The sequence below is a fragment of the Meleagris gallopavo genome, chromosome 2, assembly GCF_905368555.1.
Source record: "Meleagris gallopavo chromosome 2, MGAL_WU_HG_1.1, whole genome shotgun sequence".
Lineage (NCBI taxonomy): Eukaryota > Metazoa > Chordata > Aves > Galliformes > Phasianidae > Meleagris > Meleagris gallopavo.
Genome location: NC_139405.1, coordinates 78,187,340 through 78,208,491, shown reverse-complemented (window position 1 = coordinate 78,208,491; position 21,152 = coordinate 78,187,340). Strand labels below are relative to the sequence as shown.

The following is a 21,152-nucleotide window of genomic DNA, read 5'->3' as shown; positions in this document are numbered from 1 at the left end:
ATAGAAGGTTTCAGTTTCCAGGACTGTCAGTCTGGCAAAGTTCATTTGACCTCAATTTGTGATGCAAGACTCCTGCAAATAATGGCCTCACTAACATTTATTCTGTTCCTGTTAATAGGAGGAATGCTTTTTGAATTTAGAGGCTCCTATTTCAAGAGTCTGTGGCTATGACACTCCTTTCCCTCACATCTTTGAGCCTTTCTATATCCCAGACAAATGGAAATGCTATGATGCCCTTCGAAAAATGATTAACTACTGAGCAGTAACACAGGTGAGAAATACTGTTCTACAATGGTTGTTTGCTTGTAAACTGTTTTAACGGGGCGATTGCAAGGTTTGAGGATAAAATAACACTCCTTCATTTATTTTTTCTTTCACAGGAATTGCTTGTAATGGTTTTGGGCCTTTAGTCTGAAAAGTGTCTGAATATTTTTTAGTAGCGCCATTGAAGTCAGTGTTTGAAATTAATTGCCTTCCTTAATCAGAAAATTAAATTTCTTGTATCTTGTCAAGTAAGATCAGATATATTTTCACCTATATTTAAAGACTATTATTTCACAGGAAAATCATGTTGTTAAATTGCATTTTTCATTATTTGGGGTGGACTTGTAATCCTGTGAAGTAGTAAATCCTGATTTACACTGAATACAGGCACTGCATGACAAGTGTGCACAGAGCACTGAAAGTGTAGGAAGCATTGGTAGTGTTCTACAATTCTATCCAAATATGGCTATAAGGCTTATACTTAATATTTGTTCTAAAACAACCATTCTTCTGTATAACTTGCATGTAAAGTGATCGCGGAGAGATTTCTATTTGCAGAGCCTTCAGGCATCCTACCCTATGAAGTAGTCTATTTTTATCACATCTCTATTGTCTTTGTCTTTGATTTCATTTTAATACCATACCAAGCAGGATTTGGCTGTGCATTGGCCAACCACGACTTCAGAAATTATTGGGTGTTCGTACTGTAGAACTCTTGGTATTTAATAATCAAAGTTTAATCATCCACTGTGTTCTGATCTTTCTTTAGTTAAGTAAATCGATAGCTTTTGAGATTGAATCTCAGTAAGAAAAAAACGTGCAGATGACACCATAACTGGCCGGTTTTCTTTTAGAACAAAGAGATCCACTAATAGGTAAAGGAATTTGTCGCTAAAGGCCGTGGGTCTCAGGTAGGCCCTATATTAGGAGCGCCCTCTTGTGTCCGTTTTACTCAAAAGTTAACCTGTGAATTAGATTTAGGACCAGGGGAGAAAGTTGTCAGTACCTTAATGTTAATGTTTGCATACATACTTTCTTCCAGGATGACTTTTTGCATTTCACCACCTTTGTTTCCCACGGTAGCTGAAAATTGAATTTCTGTATGCAAAATGGGAAATCTACCACTGAGGCAGCATCTTCAAAAAATAATGTTGTTCCCCATACAATCTGTCTCCAAAATCACCCATTATTGATAACCTGTAGCATTTCTTAGGAGAATGTTGTAAACTCTTTTGTAGAATATGCTGTCTTTTTCACAGCAGTTATTCTTGCCTTTTATCTGATTTTAACATATTCAACTTGTGTTGACAGTGCCTCACATGCACGTAGTTGCTTATCTTGAGGTTGACATTACATATTGTTTTCTTGCTCAAAGATAAAGTTTGAGAATGCATACTGTATAGCTTCCAGTGACAGAGGCAAGAGGAAAATCTGTATCTTTCAGCAGTTTCTTAGTTATTAAAATTTATAGCTAGGTTAGGTATAAGACAAATAGCTTTGAGATAGGCATCTAGATTCCAGACAACTCTTTGTGGCTGGGAAAAACGATAAAGAGAGAAGAGGCAGTGAGATTAAGATGGTTGTACGGTTCCTGGGTAGTGGTGTCCAGCCATTCATTTGGGAAAGTAAAAAAGAAAAGAAGAAAGAGAAGAAGAAACAGAGGAAAGCAGACAACAAACTGTATAAAACACATTCTTGAACACAGATATATTAAGGGGAGCTGTAGAAAATTGCCAGGTGATTTTCTTTTACCTCTGCAGCTTTATCTACCATGTTTGTGTGTTCTGGTTTATTTTTAAATGTATTCTATAGCTGTTAACAGATGACCTGCCTAAGAGTTTGTGTGCTTATGTAAGGTGATGATATTTCTATTACAAATTTAGCCTCTAAAATTATCAAGTTATCACACTGTTAACTTCATTATGGAACTTTTTTCATTGTTGCTTTGTTGTATTAAAAAGTTTAAGCATGGTTCTTAAAGGTTTAAAGATGTTAGGAATGAAGGAAGGTGATTTGCATTTGTTTTTCTTCTCGAGCGTGTGTTTGAAGTGTTGTCAGCACCAAATGTGTTTTGCTCAGAACCAGTGTTACAGCTGGGAGAGGCTTGCAAGTGGCAGCAATACTTGTCCTTTCTCAGCCACTAACTTGTGCTGGGAAACAGCAGGAGACCTATGAGGTAGATAGTTTAGTAACTGATCTCTGCAGATAGTTATTATTACCCGTGTTATTAGGCAGTACCTCATAAACATTAACTTGAGGCACAGAAAAATTATCACTCTTCTCCCCATTTGTTGAATAAAATGAAGAGACTGGGCAATATATACATATTTAACGCAGAATCCCAAATGTTGTAGGCTAGGCAGCCTGCCTCTCGTACTACAATGTCTGTAACCCAGAGGATAAACATCCTCCAGAAGCTTGAATAGATCACAGCATTACTGATTGATAATGTTTGGATGCCAAAATAATGCTGGATGACAAAAAAAAAACAACAAACAACAACATGGAAATGGCCAGTAAATCATGTCTTATTCATCAATTCAAATAAAAGATAACACAAGTCTACTAGTGCTACAAGTTAACATGGCTTTTTGCTAGATTGTACCTAAGTATCTTAATCTTGCATTCAAACCTTCCTGAGAATCCGTGTAATCTGTAGTAAAGGTATTGACTGCAGTTTTTTACAGCACCTCTCATCAATGTAATAACAGATTAATAGAATATCTAGTAGAGCTCTAACAAAAAAACAACACATGATTCCCTGCTTAACATTCACATACCATAGTGGGATGGAAGATACTTTATTGCATAAATGGCAGGCATTACTATTGCCTTCTCACTAGACATCAGCACTTAATTACAGCATTTCTAATTTTTGCTCTCTTCTTGGACAGCATTAAAAATGTAATGAAAATTTTAAAACATTAAGTAAATACATTGTTTGAGTTTAGACACCTTTATGTTCTGATGGTGTTTAACATCACGTTGCATAATTAGGCAACTTGAAGCAAAGCATCTCAATTCACTTATCTTTATCTTCCTTTTCACCAATGGTTAGAAGTGGATTTAATCCAAATGTATATCTGATAGAGAACTTTTTTAATATATTGCAGAGAGCATTATAAATTTAAAAAGGAAGATTACCATGAAGAATGATAGGTGTTTAAATTGTGGATATTACTTTCTGCCTTAAGATATATAATTTATTTTGTTATCTTCTTCTGCAGAGATGAGAGGAAAAACAGGAAAATACAGAAGTCTTCAAAACTGTTGGCACTTACTGAAAATGATTTTGGAATTCACATAGCAGACTGTTTTCTCTGAACTCAACTATCCTTAGTATTTATCTGTTATTCAGGAAGTTCAAATCCTGATTAATTATGAAATTGGTGATGGACAGGTGATTGCTATAATAAGTAGTGTCAGGTGTATTTAAAGATATTCCAGATGCTTTATGAATGTTACCTATTGCAGTGGTTCACAAGGTCACATCTCTAAAATTAATTGTGTAAATATTAGAAGCAGGATTTTATTCAATAAAACATATTATACAGATGTGGTCTCTTGGTTTTGTTATTGTTTTGGGAAATCCCAAAAAAGCTATTGGAATTTTGACTGTATTTTCAACAAAATAAACCTTGGACAGCTGGTTCCTTTGGTGTGACTAAGATCCCCTTTAACCTGTTTGGTGAGCTGTTTTTCAGCTGACTGTAGTTCATGTGTAAAATGGTCCTAGATACCAATTTTCCTTCCTACAAAGGAAATGAGAACTCCATTTTTTTTCGAGGAGGGAGGAGAGATTTTGATGCATCATTGTTGTAGTTGAGAAGCTCCATTGGTTCACCCCAGTGCAATATCTGTCTTTGATATTTTTCTTCTAGAAGTGGAATGTGTTTGCATGTGAGGGATTTTTTAAAAAACGTGCTGATACTCTGCAAGATTCATGCTGGTGGTGGGAGAGAAGACACTGCATGTAACATTTTCTGTCGGCGAGGGCATAGAAATGCAGAATTACCAAAAATAGTATACAATAAAATTAAACCGGAATGCTTTTCTCCTACTAATATAAACAGCACTGAATGTCACAAAGTACAAAAAGAATTCCAGCCTTCCAGGATGAGAGCTTCTGAGATCAGTGGAGGTTTGCCAGGTTTTTGATAGTATCCTTTTTTTTCTGTATGACATGCTAAGGACAGAACAAAGATGCTTGCTATGAAAGTTGTCCTCTCTTGTCCTGCATTCCAGGACTGCTGAAAAGGCAGCAGATCTAGCACAGTAGTTTCACAGCCTGTTAGTGAATTCCTTTGGTAACAGCTTTTCTCACTTTTCTACCATCTAAGCTGTGAATTCAGCAGTTCCTAGTCAATTCTCTCTGTGCAAATGAATCTATGTATAATAAAATGTTGCTTCTTAATTTTGGAGCGAAGGAGTAGAGGAGTGAGAAGGTGGGAAGAAGTTTGCCAGTAGCCAAATAACATCTCTTCTCTAATTAAGGGAGTTCCTCTGGGGAGAAAGAGGAATATCTTTTGTATTTGTTCAGGGCAATCCCCAGGATGATGGTTGAAACACATCAAAGATGAAGCTCAAGAGAGTAACTTCACTCTGAATATCAATGGATATTCTCTCCCCTTGCCTGTCCATCATCCATTCTGATTATCCGGGGGATTGGAGCAGATCCACTGAAATACAGGAGAAACTTGGCTTTTGGACCAGCACTCTCAGGAGTGTTACTATACTTGTGCCCACATCTCAAAGCAGTTTCACGGGGCTACCAGGCAACTTTCATCACACTCCCCCAAACCTCAGGAGCAATCCTTGTTGTCTACTTTGTTGTTTCTAAGATGAGCTGGTGCTTGCTTTCCAGTAGAACTCAATTCAAAGACCCAGGTTCGAAAGATATTTACCAATGGAAGGTGCTTAATTATAACGCTTCAGGTCCTGCTGCCATGTTGTCTAAGATTCTGCATTCATAGTTTGTTGCCCACATTATCTTACAGGAGGGAAAGGAGGAGGAAGACATTTTGTCATAACACAACTGAAAAGTAATCGGTTAATTAATATTTCTGATCAAAATTACATTGTCAGTCAAGTCTTCTCTAAATGTCTTCTGCCTGTAAGTCTTCTGTAAATGCTGTGCATAGAATTTGTTAATTGTTTTAAATACAATGGGTGCATTATGTATTTCATATTTTGTCCCATGTGACGATAACTGTTTCATTTTTATGAAGAAAAATGAATTTTAAAATTTCTCTTTGTAGAAAATGAATAGATATTTTATTGTCTTTTTAAAATGTGCTGTTACTGTATTTTAAGACATATAAAATAGATACAGTACTGCCAATTAAAATGTGCTGTCTTTAATAGCCTTAATACTATATGCCTTGTATTTGTATTTTTTGTCGCTACAAGCATTTTCTAATTGCAGAGTTTAAAATTAACTTACATGTATGGAAATGCAGAAACAATGTATTTCTCAATAAACGTGTAGAAAATATTTTCTCAGTGCTGAATACTACACTGTTTGAAGAGTATTTTTTGTATTCTGAGCGAATTGTGATGCGTCATTTTTTAATCATATAAAAATTGTTCCTGTTTCCACCACTTTTGATAACAGACTTTTTTTCCAGGCAAAGACGGTTCGTATTCGAAGGTACTGTGCTGTTCCCACAAACCTGCCTAGATGGCAGTGTGCACTCACAGGTGCTGCTGTTGAAAGAGTGTTGTGGAAAAATAATTTATGGCTCTAATTGGAAAGGAAGGTGTATGCTGATACATACAAATAACTGTCTCATTAAATTCCTTGCTATTATAAACCAAAGACGATTCGTGGTTGCTGGTTTTTTTCTTTTTCTTTGCTGCTAAAGTTTCTTAATTAGATTAATCATATCATGCAAAAGATATGAGATGGAATACTGTCCAATTTACCCTGGAATACCCTACTGGTAGTTTCGCTACTACTGTCTCCTTCTAAAGAAAAATCTTGTTGCTGCTCCTTTCTCTTCGTACAGAAACTTAGAAATCTATCAAGTCCTGCTCATTCAATATTAATTGCTGGAAATAAATAATTACTGTACGTAGTTCAGTGCTGGGTCCTGAGATAGAAGACTAAAATTCAAGAAAGACATACAGAGCCTTCGTGGGACCAGAGATTTACTAACTACAAAGACATGTATGCTTGTTTCCATTCATGCAGCTAAGACTGCAGTGCCATAAAAACTTCGCAGTAATAAGCATTGCACCAAGTAATAAGAAAATGATTTTAATCACTTGAAGTGTTCTCCTTGGTGTAACTATGTGTTTTTAGAAGAGGATTACATGGTAGCATATTTTCACCATGGTAGCCAGGAGTCTTGGCGCAATGACTTTCCACTCTTATGGTCTGATAATCAATTCTGTGCTCATAAATCTGTTCAGACTGCTATCTTGCTTCCGTGGCTGAAAAACAGTGTTCACAGTGCTTGGGTATATTGCTGAACCTCTGTTCTAGCAACATAACTTCGGAGGCAGCAACTGAAAGGCATCCATTCAGCAAGCTGGCAGAGATTGTTATCATAGCAACTCATGGGGTTCAGTGAGCATTTTATGTTCGTAACAGAATAAGCTGACACAATCTGCAAGTCCTGCCAGATTTCAGTGTACCCGAAATAAGGATGCAGTTCTTTTGTAGCTCTTCTGCTGCCTAGCAGCTTCACAAGGTGCGTGTTTGTTAGATACAGGAGACATACATCTGACTGCAGTATAAACAAGAATTTTAGAACTTAATTAATTTGCTTATGTTTTGCATTAAGTACCATTTGAAACACCCTGGGGAATCCTGCAGGGTCTCTAACCACCACTTCCATAGGTGATATCTGCCAACCCCATGTGTATCTTGGGTCTTTAGGGCATCTCAGATGGCACTAGGTGCTTCTGTTCAGGCATATAAATGGAGCCCTTTGTTTTCTGGGGCTTGGATAGCTGATACCTGACTATTTTTCTGTGAGCTTACTTAAAGTGCTAGTGCTGAGATTAGCGTATACCTGAATTTTCAAAATAAATTGCTGTAATCCTCAGTAAGTACATAAGATGGGGTGCAGGACATGTGCATGTGAAAGAAAGGGTAGTTATCTGGGTGATGGGCTGACACTGTGCTTGGGAGTTGGTTCCTTTAGGAGAATAATTTAGAGCAAAATTTCAATCCTATAAATGTCCCCTGGCTGCAGCTCTTAAAGTTTCTGCTGAATCTCTGAAGACAGCATGTGGGCAGGATCCGGTTCAAGTTCAGCAAAGCCATGAGGAACAGTGGTGAGTTAATGGGATATGTGGAAGGTGCAGTCCCACTGCTTCCTGCAGGAGCTTGTGCGTGGGATTCAGCTTAGGATTAAGCCACCTATATTTAAGTGCTAAACTATATATGTGTTTGGCTGAGCAGAGCTGTTGAGCTTGCTAGTGAGAGTTTTTAGGGTAATCTGACTCATTCTGTAAGCTGAACTGATTGTATTGACCGCCTCACGTTGTTCATGCAAAGTGCCAAATGAGAAGCTGTAATGTATCCTGTCTGGCCTCCACTTGAAGTCTGGAGGGGTTCTAATCTCCCATAGGTCCTCAGTCACACCTTCTAGCTCAAGTCTTGCATCCCAGTCACTCCCACCATCTCTGCATGATGAGATCTAATTCTCCAGTGGCTGCAATAGGATCATAGCCTAGAAGTGAACGGTGGAGTTTAGATGTTTAACTTCAGCTGAAACTGTCCATTCCATGCTCTTGGCATAAGGGCAAGAGAGCAGGTAGATGCTGGGTACAAGAGGCTGGGAGAAGATGGTCTGTCCATCAGCCTTCTGGTACTGGCTCCACTGGTATATAATGTGCTAGTTGTCCCCACTCCTGTACCAGGGGACTAAATGATCTCATTAGCCACACTGATTAATTTGGTCATCACATTTCAATATATTTCATATATTGATATTACAAGTGCAAAAAACAGTGAGTCTTTTCCAGCTTTGGGTTTATGTTATTTGCTTTGAAATGTTTGTAAGTTCTTTTGTTGCCTTTTTTAACCTAATTTTTGTCTCTTTTGGAGAAAAAAAAAGCCAAAACAATCATAGTGCATTATGGGCAGAAACTTGAATCTGTTCTTGCTCACGTAGGTCAGTGGATAAGTATTCCACAACTGACAGTAACGTGCCATCAGTATTTGAAAAGGATTCCCTGTTGATTCCTGTGTCTAGTTAATTAGTTTTATATGATAATTAAATGATTCCCATTTACTCTCTCTCCATTTGCTTGCAGCTGAGTACTTGCTTAAAGTAGAAATTGTCTGAATTTGTTATGCCTGTGGTTGCAATGCTTTTACAGTGTTTGCAAGCTCTGTAGTGTGTGAGCTGCTGCTAGCTCCAGTTTTGTGCATCCCAAGCAGATTTTAGCTAAGTGACCTGGGCTGCAGATGGACAGTTTCTTTCCAATCATTTCACCACAGCCCTTACCAGCACCTGGATGATGAAGCGGTGCAGATGAGCATGGCTGTTACACTCCAGGCAGAACTTTTGGGTTAACTCTGCTGTGCTTATCCCAGTAGAGAGTCTGGTGCTGGTGGAGGAGCACAGCCGGGGGTGCTGGGATCTTCCTTCGGCTCTTGGGAGGAGCTAGTAGAGATAACACTGCTGCTTCTACCCATGCACCTGTGTGTCAGCAAGAACCTCCACTGCACAAAAGCAGTTTGGCTTGCCAGGCATAAACCAAATGAGTGGTAAAACCATTGCCCTCTTCCCTTCATGCATAGGACCTTACTGACATATGACTGATAGAAGATAACGTCAGCCTGTGAAGTGACACTAGAACCCTTAAAAACCCTTTTGCTTCACCCTGGATCAGGTAAGGAGCACTCACACAAACAGTTCCTCTGTCTGAGCTGGGCAGTGAAACTGCATGGGTGATGTAGGGATGGCAACCTTCTGTGGTGATAGAGGCACTGTGCACAATGACAGTGCAGGCAGCGGCCTAACAGTGCCTTCATCCAGCAGCTGAGTCAGAGCAGCCTGATACATGGCAGGCAGGAAATAAGCTGTGACGGAGACAGATGGAGGAGCCAGCTCATCTCTGCAAGCTTGGAGACGGGGCCTGGCTGGCCTTGAACAACATATCCAGGTGGTAGGTCTCAATGGCAGGTGAGATGCAATTGCACAGAGGAAGCATAAGGGAAGGATTGCTGCTCAGTGGCAACCTGGGACTTGGCAGGCACTGAATGACTCAACACCTGCACACATTTACAGTGCGGTACTGCAGTTTTCTGTGTGCTTAGATAGCTCAACTTACTCAAACTCTCTATTTGCTAACCCAGGGCATTGTAACAGAGGGTCAGCTTAAATATGGTTTTTGCTTGTTTGTTTGTTTGGTTGGTTTTGGCTGGCTTGTGCAGAAGATGTGGGGAAGGTACCTCCAGCAGAATCCATGGATGCAAGCTAGCACTGTAGGTTTTCCTTGCCTGGTGCAGAACAGTGTCTCAAGTCAAGGCAGGACACTTGAAAGGTATGTGTCACATATTAGTGTGGTTTGGCTCAGTTTTTTTATCCCATAAAAAACACCAAGCTTGTGTCTGCTGTGATGTTAAAGCGCTAATGTCTACAGGCATGACGTCAGGGATGCCCAAACATGCCTCTCCAATGAGTAGTGAGGCAGTGGAAGAACAAAACACAACCTTGTTCAAGTGCACTTTGAATGGCTTTATGCATTTCTTGTAACCCTTCAGCACTGCACTTTGTTTACATGATTTGGGCAGGAGAGTGTGAGCAGGCTGCCATTCAGGTGTTAATACCTGCAGAGTAAAAAGGAATGAGGATTAAAGCTAGAATAATCATAACTGTTATTCCCTTTTAGTGATCTTTTCTTGTTCCCCTAAACATCTCTTCAGCTAGGTTTTTCCCTCCCTTTTTTTCTTACAACCTAGCTACTTCATCTACTACAACATTTTAATGTGATTAGTGATTTCTATCTCATTTTCTTGTATTAAAACCACTATTTTGGTTGTCGAGCCGTTCCTCATTTGGTGTTTGCTTCACTTAAGGTAGCTGCAGCATCGGCTAGTGAATGTTGAAACGTCAGAGACTTGAAGAGCAGAGATGATCTGCAGCCATTACTTCCTTTGACTGTCTTAATCCTTTCCTTGCTGGCTTTGTTCCTTGCCACAACCAACCAATGCTCTCTGTAGCATGGGGGAAACCTTGCTTCTCCATGGAAGGACTGCTGGTCTCAGCCCCAGCCCCATAGAACCAAACAATTCATTGCATCATTGCAAGACCTGCCTATGCTCAGCCTGCTGTTTTGGAGAAGGGGGTGCTCAAGCTGTTGGTATGGTTAAAATAATCTCAGTGAAGCATAGCTGTAAAAGCAAACTGGAATTTACATGTGTGTGTGTATCTGTCTATCTGTACATACTCATTGAACAGAGTGAGGCTGCTCTTGAATCAATCTGGCTCCCGAGACTGAAGTTCAAAGTCCTTTCCCAAATGAATTTGATTATTTGTATTTTTAAAGACAAACAGTCCTTGGGTTTTAGTTATTTCCTTCCTCTGTGTTTGTAATGTCTGTCTGTATCTGTAGATGAATCCTTATGATCATTCAACAAGGTATGAAAAATTGAGCCATTTCCTAAGCAGGTTCTTTGGATTTATCTGGTTATTTTTCAACCAGTGGGAACTGATATAAATTAAATTGTTCTCTTATTGCTTCTTTATGGGGCTCTTCAGTTCCTTCACTAACTGGTACTATGCTGAGCAGCCTGTTAGCCAAGCCTCTGTGCAGTCCCTTGTGGCGAGGTGAGTAGTGGGGTGGGGATGGCCTTGAAACATTGCCAGGGAGAATGGAAACCATAAAAACCTTACAAATCTAAGAGATAAAGTGATGAGTGTTGTTCTGTGCAGGATACACTTACAGACCATCAGTGCTTCCAGCCCTATAACTGTGCCCACACAGATGGCGGCTGGGCTAGTGCAGGCCTTGCCACTCTGCCACGCGTCTCTTCAGCTGGGGCAGATGGCTGAGGGAGCCCAGTTTGCAAATGCTCCTGTGCTTCTGCCTGGGAATAAGTGCTCAAGGACAGGACCTTCAATAACAAGCTGTGGCAGGCTCGATCTGCACTCAATCCCTGTGAGCTCACCCCATTGCGCTAGGAAAACTTCAGGTTTTTCTTTGCTCATTGGATATTTTTCTACAGCTGTCATGTGAGTGGGCACTCTTTGGCCTCACCACCTGCTGTGTCCTCTGCCTGCAGCCTTTTCCATCATGGTGGAACACTGAGGTGTCCCTTGCCCCGAGGTGTAGGCTCCTGACCTGTTTGTTTGCCAGCCCCACCAAGAAGGAGCGAGCTGACAGCCATGAGGCCGCTCCCAAGGGAGTCTACCACAATGGCATTTGGTAGGGCTGGCTGGGACTCTGCACTCCTGATCAGAGATGTGCTGGACTCTGTGCTTGATCAGAGATGAAGATCTGTGGTATAAGCCCCATCTGCCTGGGGTGTATTTTAGGCCTTTGGCATGTTGACTGCTGATGGCACGTGAGCGTAATATATATATATATATATATGCTTATGCTTTGGAGTACAGCGTGCTACAGGTACCTGAGTATCGTGGACAAAAATAAATGGAACAAAATATTGCTCATACATGTTTAGAAGACTGTATATAGTCAGGCTCTCTAGCTGTGTCTCATTATCTGAAACGAGGTGTTAAGAAACATCTCAGTCGAGATTCAAGAAAGTGACAAAATGTGGTGAAGGCTATAAATCATAAACTACAAAGTAAGCCCACATCTTGCAATAAAAGCTGCTTTATTCAGGCAAGGAAGTGCACTTAGGAGTAACTTTAAATAGCAGGCATCATAAAAACTCTCTCAAATTCTATATAATTTGATATAATTAAATGTAGGTATTTCATCCGACTACAATTTACTGCCTTGCCCCTTGTGCCTACAATGCTGATATTCATCGTAGATTTCAGCTATTTATTTCAGTGAACACTAACCAACCCTTGCAGAGCTCAGATTATAATTATGCTGTTCCCAAATGTCAGTCACGATCACTGCAGTTGCCTATTTGCTCACAGTCAGAGCCAGCCATGGACAGAGAGGCACTCAACAGCGTACTAGATGCAAGGACACACAGGTAGATCTCTGAGCAAGCTGAAACCCACCCACTGTCTTTGTTTTCCTTCTGGACTTGAGTTGGCTGGAATGCTCAGTTTCCCATCTTGTTTTGTTCCTCCTGTCCCTGACCACAGCCCTGATGTTAACCTGGGAAGAGCTACCAAAGTAGAGCAAGCTGCCCCCAAATCATCATGCCTGTGGGTTGTCAGATGGTGGGCTGCTCAGGACCACTGAGGGCTGTAACTGAGGCAGTATCAACTCATCAAAAGAACTGTTTGCATGTAGGGACCCTCAGCAGCTATTGCTAAGCTCCTCACTGAGCTGCTGAAAGCAACCAACAGCACTGCTCTGCTTTGGAGCTACAAAAAAAAGGCAGTCATCTGGCCAAGACTGTGGCTTAAGGTTAATTGCTGTACCTGTGCAGTGCTGCTGGTGTGCTGGAAATGTTGCAGAATGTGTAATGGTGTTGCTGAGATCCTTGCCTATGCCCAAAGAGAATAGTCTGTCACTGGGCGAGTACAGGTAGACCTGAGTGTGGCTGAGGATCTTCCTTCTCAGTAGGGTGGGTTCGATCACCTTAAGAACTACCTCATCATTCATGTTTCTACTTCAGGCTTGAAATAGTATAATCTGTACATTGCATACTGGTACATATCTGTGTTACACATGCTCAGACTGGTATTTACTACCAGACCTACTATTCTATAGTTGGGATGTAGTCTACACATATTACCAGTGTTCAGCTTAATGTTGCTTCTCCTTTCCTTTCTTATCTCATCGTTGTTAGAAGGAAAAGGGTGAACAAGAGGCTTTTCCAGTGATTTATGTTGAGAACATCTGAAAATGTGGCCAGCAATGTACTAAACTAATTCTTTGATGTCAACTCAACACCAAAGTTGTTTTAAGTTCTGATAAATCAGCCTTCACCTCCAAGTCTTTTCATTTCTATTTTTTGCTTTTTTCTTTCTTTGAAAATATGTGAAAAAAAAAAAAAATACACTCAGGAGAAAAGTGCCAAGTTTCTGTTGGTGTGCTAAATGCTGGAAATTCAACCAGATAAATGAAGAGAGAAGAGAGAGGTTTTACTTTCACTATTCTTAAAGTTACTGCATGGAAGAGTGCTGCCACATATAATAGAGCAAGAGATTTATTCCCAGAAGATAATTGTGCCAGTTTTGTTGCTGTGAACGTGTACACCACAAAGGAAGACAGTGCAATATTCAGTGTTAATAAGGGATGAAAGTGTAGTTGAAGTCAAATTTACAACACAACAGAAGTCAACATCTGTCAAATAATCACTGATAGCTTAAATGTCTTTTTTCAAAGGCTAAATTAAATGTCAGCCAAGTCACGGGCTTGGATTGGGGCTCTGTACTCATAAGATGAACGTGAAAAATGTTCATTTTGGTACATTTTAGTTTGTTTGCTGGGATCCATTTTTAGCTCCGGAGGCTTAAGGCAGGACTCATAGCAATGGTATCTAAAAATACTTTCATGTGGATGTAAGATTTCCAAATTGACAGAATTTCTTTAACAGAAAAATCTGTCTAAACAAAGCTTGATTTACTTTTTTCTCACTGCTGTCTCTCAGACTTGGCTGCCTCAGATTGCAGCATAGGTACAGCTAAAGGCAATGAAAAATATGCAAAAAAAAAAATGCAATGGGTGTTAGCTGGCATGCTCAGTCATTTTCTCAACAGCAATGTCTGGGCTTTTGGGGAGAGACTGTCATATCCATACATTTCTATTTTTACCACCTCAGCAAACATGTTATTATAACTGAATTCAGCAAGGCCAGCTGAGAGGGCTGTAGTCCCTGTGAACATTTATGGGCATGCCCAGTGTGAAAATCGGAGCTGACTCCTTGTTTTCCATGTTCTCAATGGGAAGCTGTGGCCAGTGCCAGGGCTCAGACTTACGTTGTGTCTTCAGGGCTTTGCAGAGAAATAACTGTTATCAAGTCCCTTTCAGGTTTCATGATTTGCAGAAGTTAACAGGTCAGTGGTTTCACAGTTACTGGGATTAAAGTCCTGAGAGCTCTACTGAAGTTCCCAAATAATAAAAAGAATTGAAAAAGTAAGAAGGTTTCCCATTGTATGTAACATGCCAAAAGATACAGGAAATCTATGGAAAGAAAGATAGATTTTTCACTGTGACAGATCCCTTAAGATTAATAGATTTGCTGAAAAGCCCTTTTGCAAGCAGTGTTCATGCCAAGCATTTCCTCCTGAAGCTCACAAAATACCTGAAAGTATTAAAAACCCCACGTTCTGTACCTGTACAGCTTCCAGTTATAATAAAGTCAGTCATGTGGTGGATAAGATCAAACTGATCTTTTGTAGCATTTGGGGATTGTTTACATAGTTGAAGTTTTCTAATTCAGGTCCCTGTGCCAGGAACTTGTAGCAACCTTTCCATGCTGAAATTTTTTGAAGCATTATTTTTTATTCTGCTCTCCCACAGTCCTGCTTTACAGTTTAATACAAAGTGAGAAAGGCATTTAGGCATTACCTAAATGAAAGGTAAAACTGAAGCACTAGGTGTGATCCTCACCACAAATGTTTGCTGAGGCAAGCTGTCCTATACGAAGCATAGCAGCTTTTGCTCTTGAGACCTCCTTTGGGCAAAATTACATGAAAACATGGTGCAAGTTACCAAGAAAACAATTATTAGGCCCAGAGGGATGACTTCTGCAGTGGAGAACACTGCATCTTGTCCAGGCTAGGGGCAACATACACTAACTGAAGCAGTAGTAATAAATGGGAATGCACACACTTAATTCCAGCAAGATCTCAAGCCTTCAGGAAGAGCTGCTTCAGCCTTCAGGGACAGCAGATGCTGTCAGGGAGATGGGAGATCATGTAGGGAGAAAACACATGTTTTCTCCAGAAAATGCACCAGGGAGCCAAGGCCCATTTATTAGCCATACTGCCTCAGAAGTGGTCTTTTCACAGTGTTGGCAACATGGAAAAGAGCCTGAGTAAGGTGGCAGCACCTTGGTAAATGGCAAAAGAAGTAGAGAAGCAAAACAGCATCTCTACACAGACAATGAAGGTAAAGCCCCATCCACAAACCTACAGGTATGTTAAAAGCAATGACACAAATAGGGTTAGGATGATGCACTCTGCATTTTGGCACTTGCACTGGGGGTGGTGTGGGTGTTGCCTGGCATGCAGGCAAAGGTGCCAAGCAGTGTCTGAGATGGGAAGGAGATCTGTGTATGTCTTGTTTGCTTTTTGTGGAGAGAACAGCAGCTGCAACAAGAAGCAGAAAAGGTCAATAATGCTGAGGAATTTCATTTCCTTGGTGATCCTGTATTGGTATGGCAACAACACACATGTCAGAGAGAAAGCCAAGGAGGGAAGGCAGTGAAACCCCTTCAGTGGGTATCGAGGTGAAGCAGAGAGATAACAACATAATGCTTGCTGGTGGTAAAGAGTTAAAACTTCAGTTTGTCTTCTAATGTTGATAGAGCATAAGAGCTGAGGGAACATGCTAGATTATGGGTCTGGAAATGTAAGAGAGTACTGGACAAGAGCCAGTAAGCTAAGGTAGAAAATCTGGTCAGGTCACACTCACACTGAGCTGGAAAGCAGGCAAAGTCCTACAGCCAACACAAGTTCAGAAAATGCTTGGGAATGGGAAAACGTTTGGCCATGGATAGCAAAGAGCATTGTGTCAATACAGCATTAACAATGACCTAAAAGAGCTGAAGATCAGCTGTGGAGAGGTAGATGAAAGGGCCAGAGGTTGCGGTTTTAGAGAAATCATCTGTTGGGTTTATGTGTCATAGAGACTAAAACCAGAAAGGAACCAGAACTGTGCAGTTGCAGTTATGTCCTGCTGGGTCAGGATGAACCACTAATTTAATGTGCATGTGCTGTGTTGCTGATTCTCTCCATTTCTGAATTAAATAATAGACCTCTTTACACCCAGAAAAATGAGTAATGCTTAGAAGCTTAACTCATATCACTTGCATTGCTTCTTTTGCGAATCTAGTTGCCAGTGATTGTAAGCATACATGGGAACCTTGGCTGTTCTCTGGCTTTCATTTAATCCATTTACTGCACTTCTGATGAACTGGAACATTGCAAACCAGGTTGCTTTTGCTGGATCCCACTGCATTTCAGGTCCAGTTATTTCCCTTCCCTTTGAAACCACTGTGCATTCTAAGTCCTTCATGCTGTGGAGCAGAGCTTTCTGTCCCCATGCAACAGCTGGAGTAGTGATAGCTGTCACACGTTCATGGCCAGATGTGTATGCGTGGCTGCGCGTGTGTCTGTGATAGAATGGGATGCAGCGAGTTATGAACTGTGTTTTTTATGATGTGCTGGTGCTTGCTTGGAGTCTGGATGAGGATAAGCCTGTTATATCACATTCCTGAGAGTTTGTGGAAAGATTTCTAAGGACCTTTTATAGGGTGTTACTGAAGGCCATAATAATTTAAGCGTGTGACACCGAGGGTTTCTCAGTCACTAGCAGCCTTCTGGTGCCTGGCAGATGGGGACGCCAACAGAACTGATGGTTCTGGTATTTTCCATCACTTCTGGTGCTCATTCACTTGAGGAGGAGGTCTCTGATGTACTAACGCTTTCCCCCCATTTTTTGTACATAACAGCATATGTGATCGTCATTTCTTCTAACAACAGTAAGACCATGCTACACAGAGAAAGACCTGTAGGAGAAGAAACAGTAGTGGTCATCTATCTGAGCTCCATTTCTACTGCTCTAGTTGACAAATTCAGAACTCCACTCATCATAAAGAGCAGAAGATCTTGGCAAAACTTGTGTTTCTTAAAGGAAGATGTTAGGTCTCAGGACACCGTCTTGGTTTTTATCCTGAGTAAAACTTTCAGCTGATCAACCATATTCCTGGTTGCTTCAGTCCCAGAAGTTTCTCCCTGGATCAGTTCAGATAGTTCAGCTGAACACAGGTTTGACTTTCCACTAGAAGTTGCTCCCTCCTCATTCTAAAGCAATGCTAAGACTGTGGTCAAGAAATACTACGAAATGAAACTTAGACTGACTTCAGAATAATTTTTAATTTTGTTTTCTGCATAATCTGATTCCAGATTAGAGAGCACAATATATTTATTCACAAATGCATTTATTCACAAAATCCAGGCCACAGACTTCCCAGATCCTGTCTAGTCACAACCTTACACAAATCTCATCAACACTGCCTGTACGTAGCTCACCAAAGAGCTCATTTTGATTAAATTTTTGTAATTATCTAAGAGACACAGGATCTGTTTCTCTCCAAACACACTTATTTTTCTCCATATCAAAGACAGATATTTCCTTGTTAAGATCAAAGACACTTTACAGTGTTAGAAGTTTCTTATGTTAAGAACTAAGCCAAACAATTACAGCATGCTCATCTTATATCTCTATCAAACAGTACTTCAGTATGTCCATTAGTTTTATTTTGTGCACTCTCTACGGCGCTTACTTTTTTGTTTGATTTCTTTTAACCTCAGGAGCACAGAAAGATTGGCATCAGGCATCACATCAGCTTTGCTATTCCTGTTATAATATAATCTTCGTCTTAGCTTTTTAAATTTCATAAAGCACTTGGGTACATATTCCAGGAAGTTAAGTAGGCCTGTTTAGGACTGGATTATGGACTCCCATAGAGAATTGTATTTATGAATGAGAGAAACAAATTGCCCAGGCAGATGGATTTAGCAGACAGCATGGAGCTTTGGGGAGCTGTTTCTTATCATACTTATGCACACTCCTTGGAGCACATGGAAGACAGAGAAGAGTGCCTCCAGAATGGATGAATGTCCACAAGCAAAAGCTTCAGACCCGGGGAAAACAATTACACTATTTTGAGCTCCTGATTATTTACAAAAGAAGATTCAGGTTGAATATTAGGAAAAACTTCACCAAAAGAGACGTCAGGCACTGGAACAGGAAGGTGGTGGAACTGTCATCCATGAAGGTGTTCAAGAACCATTTGGATATGGCACTGAGGGACATGGTTTAGCGGGCAATATTGGTAGTAGGTGGACAGTTGGACTAGATGATCTTAGAGGTCTATTCCAACCTTAATGATTTCATGATTCTATTCTATATGTTTCCTTGACTTGAATTCAATAGCAAAAAATGAGGTAGGTCATAATTACTTTGGGGGGCAGGGAGAGGCTCCTGCAAAAGGCTGTAGTAGCTTTGATCAGAAGCATAGCCAAAGGAGAGGACGTGGCTCTCTGTTTCTTCTCTTAGTTCCCAGGGACACATTTCACAAGGACTGTAGTGAGCAAAGCCCCAAAAGGTTAGCGTGAAGTTAAATGCCAGCTGTGAGACTGCTACACGTAAAACAAGAAGCGAGGCCTGAGGCAGGCTTGCCTCTGCTTCTCTAACAGTCAAAGCAACTGATCCCAGCTGCAGGAAAGCTTCCAGCTGCAGACAAATGTGGTTGAAAGGATCTAGTCAGGATTTAGGATGAGACAGACAACTTCTTCCAGTAGAGATGGGAAGCATTAGCACCACTGTGCAAGGCTTTATGTATGATTTTGTTTAGAAAATTGCTTCCAGCTCTGATCAGCTGTGTTTTAAAAAAGGATAAACTGGAACAGATGTGGTGAAAGGCTCTAAGGGTGATCAAGGCAATGGGAATTCTATCATCCACATGAGGAATTAAAGTGACTTGCTTAAGCTTAATAAAATGAAAGAAAAGCAGGAAATTCATAAAAAAATATGGTGTGAAATAATAGGGAGAGAAAATAATTATTTAGGTGAAATGATAATGCTGACAGTGGGGAAAAAAACCCAAAAAGCTGTAAATTTGTGATGAGTAAATTATGGTTGGAAATGAGAAATCTTCTGTTTGCCCAAGGTATGGTGTCAGGAAGGGGCATCCTAATCAAACAGCAGTGGGGAGTTGAGATGGCTTCAGGAGGAGCTCACTACCTGTACTGAAATGTGTGTGTGGCACTGGGCATGCCTTCATGCTACTCAGAAGCCCCCCTGCATCTTGTAAAATAGGGGGTGAGCACTACCCTCATGCTCTATACTCTGCCAGGTCCAGAATGCATTTCCACTCTGCTGAACATCCAAATACCTCAGTCCTTTTGTGGCTCCAGCTTTTTTTCTCTGCTGCTGTTTGCTGTGTGCCATGAAGCAGAGCTGTTACAGCTGTGCTGCTCAGTTGAGGAGCTGGTAAACAGGAGTGTGGTAAAGGCAACAATCTGCAGTAAAGAAGATCTGTGAACAGCTAAGGCAAGACGGTTGGGATTTCGAAAGCCCCAGATAACGCTGAACAAGCCTTGATGAAAGCCAGAGGCGCCTTTATCCTGTATCACCAAGCCACTTTGAAAATTCTGACTGGGTTTGCTTCTGATGGCAAAGAAAACCCATTTTCTTGCAACTGCTTCTCAGAAGGCTTAGTGGGAAGAGCAGTGCAGAGGGTGCATGGCCTGGCCTGAGGCCTGTGTGCTCTGAGTGCTTCTTCCATAACTCTGTGCCTACAGTTTTCTGCATGCTCCAAATCACCATAGAATCATAGAATCACAGAGTGGTTTGGGTTGGAAGGGACCTTTAAGATCATCTAGTTCCAACCCCCTGCTATAGGCAGGGACACCTCCCTCCAGACCAGGTTTCTCAAAGCCCCATCCAGCCTGGCCATGAGTACCTACAAGGAAAGGGCAACCACAGCCTCACTGGACAACCTGATTCAGCATCTCACCACCCTCACAGTCAAGAATTTCTTTCTAATATCTAGTCTAAACCTCTTCCATCTTAAAGTCATTTTCACTTGTCCTGTCACTACCTGCCCTTATAAAAGCATGCCCTTATAAAACCTGAGGTTTTCCTCAGGTATCCGTTCACAGTCTTGCAGGGCTGCTTGGAGGACACACTGCTCAGATAGCTGCTGCCTGCAAAACAAAGCCAGTTTCTGTCCTCTGCCTGTCAGAAGGTTGCACTAGAGCTTCTCCACTTTCCCAGCAAAGTCCAACATTGTTACTGTCCAGATGTTCCCTTCCTATAGCTGGAGGTCAGTCCACAATAATCAGCTGCTCTAAGTTTATCTGTGCAAATGTATACTTTCATGTAAACAGGAAGAAAAAGTGACACAGCATTTTTGTGGTTTGGATAATATTTGCAGGGCTCCTGAGAACCATTAATGCACTGCTGCCAGAAAGGAGGAGGACCATGATTGCTTCAATCTGGTAACTATGGGACACCTATTTGGATGTTATGCTGTTCATCACTTATTGTCACTTATTCACTTATTGTCAGCAGTTGTTAGAAGTCATAAGGAAATGAAAGAAAGGACCCAAACTAAATCATCCCCAAGTGAGAAATGGAACAACCTAGCTGCCAGTTCTCCTACCCACAGCCTCTGGGCTACATAACAAAAGAGTTTGCAAAGATCACCTCTTCCCCTGCCCACATCCTTCGGCTGTCTGCTTTTGTTTTGCTCTGAGAACTAGTTAATGATTTTCACCTGGCTTCAGATAGAAGGAACAGAGCCTATTTGTGTGGCTCCAACTTCTGTTTCATTTATATCTGCATGTGCTGCATCTGTAGCTTCACAGAAGTTGTTTCTCAGTGAATACATCCTGCAGTGCTCTCAGGGTTACCCGAGCACAACTCTAAGGAATTAATAGACTCAGAAGGTCTGGTCAATATAACAACAACAAAAAGACCAATTTTCTCCCAGGCAGCAGCCTAATCAGTTTTATCACAGCTCATGCATGGCTGGCAGTTGTTCTTTGAACAAGGCACATTTGGGCTTAGCGGGCTGTCGTTGCAGCGTGTCTGGTTAA

General features: G+C 41.0%; 1 protein-coding gene across 1 annotated transcript in view; it reads left to right on the top strand.

Moving 5' to 3' along the window:
• BCKDHB (branched chain keto acid dehydrogenase E1 subunit beta) overlaps positions 1-5,774 on the top strand; it is a 108,724-nt gene extending 102,950 nt beyond the window's left edge. The window contains exons 10-11 of the mRNA XM_010707698.2: positions 119-271; positions 3,492-5,774. Coding sequence (XP_010706000.2) covers positions 119-259 — 141 coding nt within the window. The 3' untranslated portion in view covers positions 260-271; positions 3,492-5,774. The remainder of the gene's footprint in view (positions 1-118; positions 272-3,491) is intronic.
• The last annotated feature ends 15,378 nt before the right edge of the window (positions 5,775-21,152 follow it).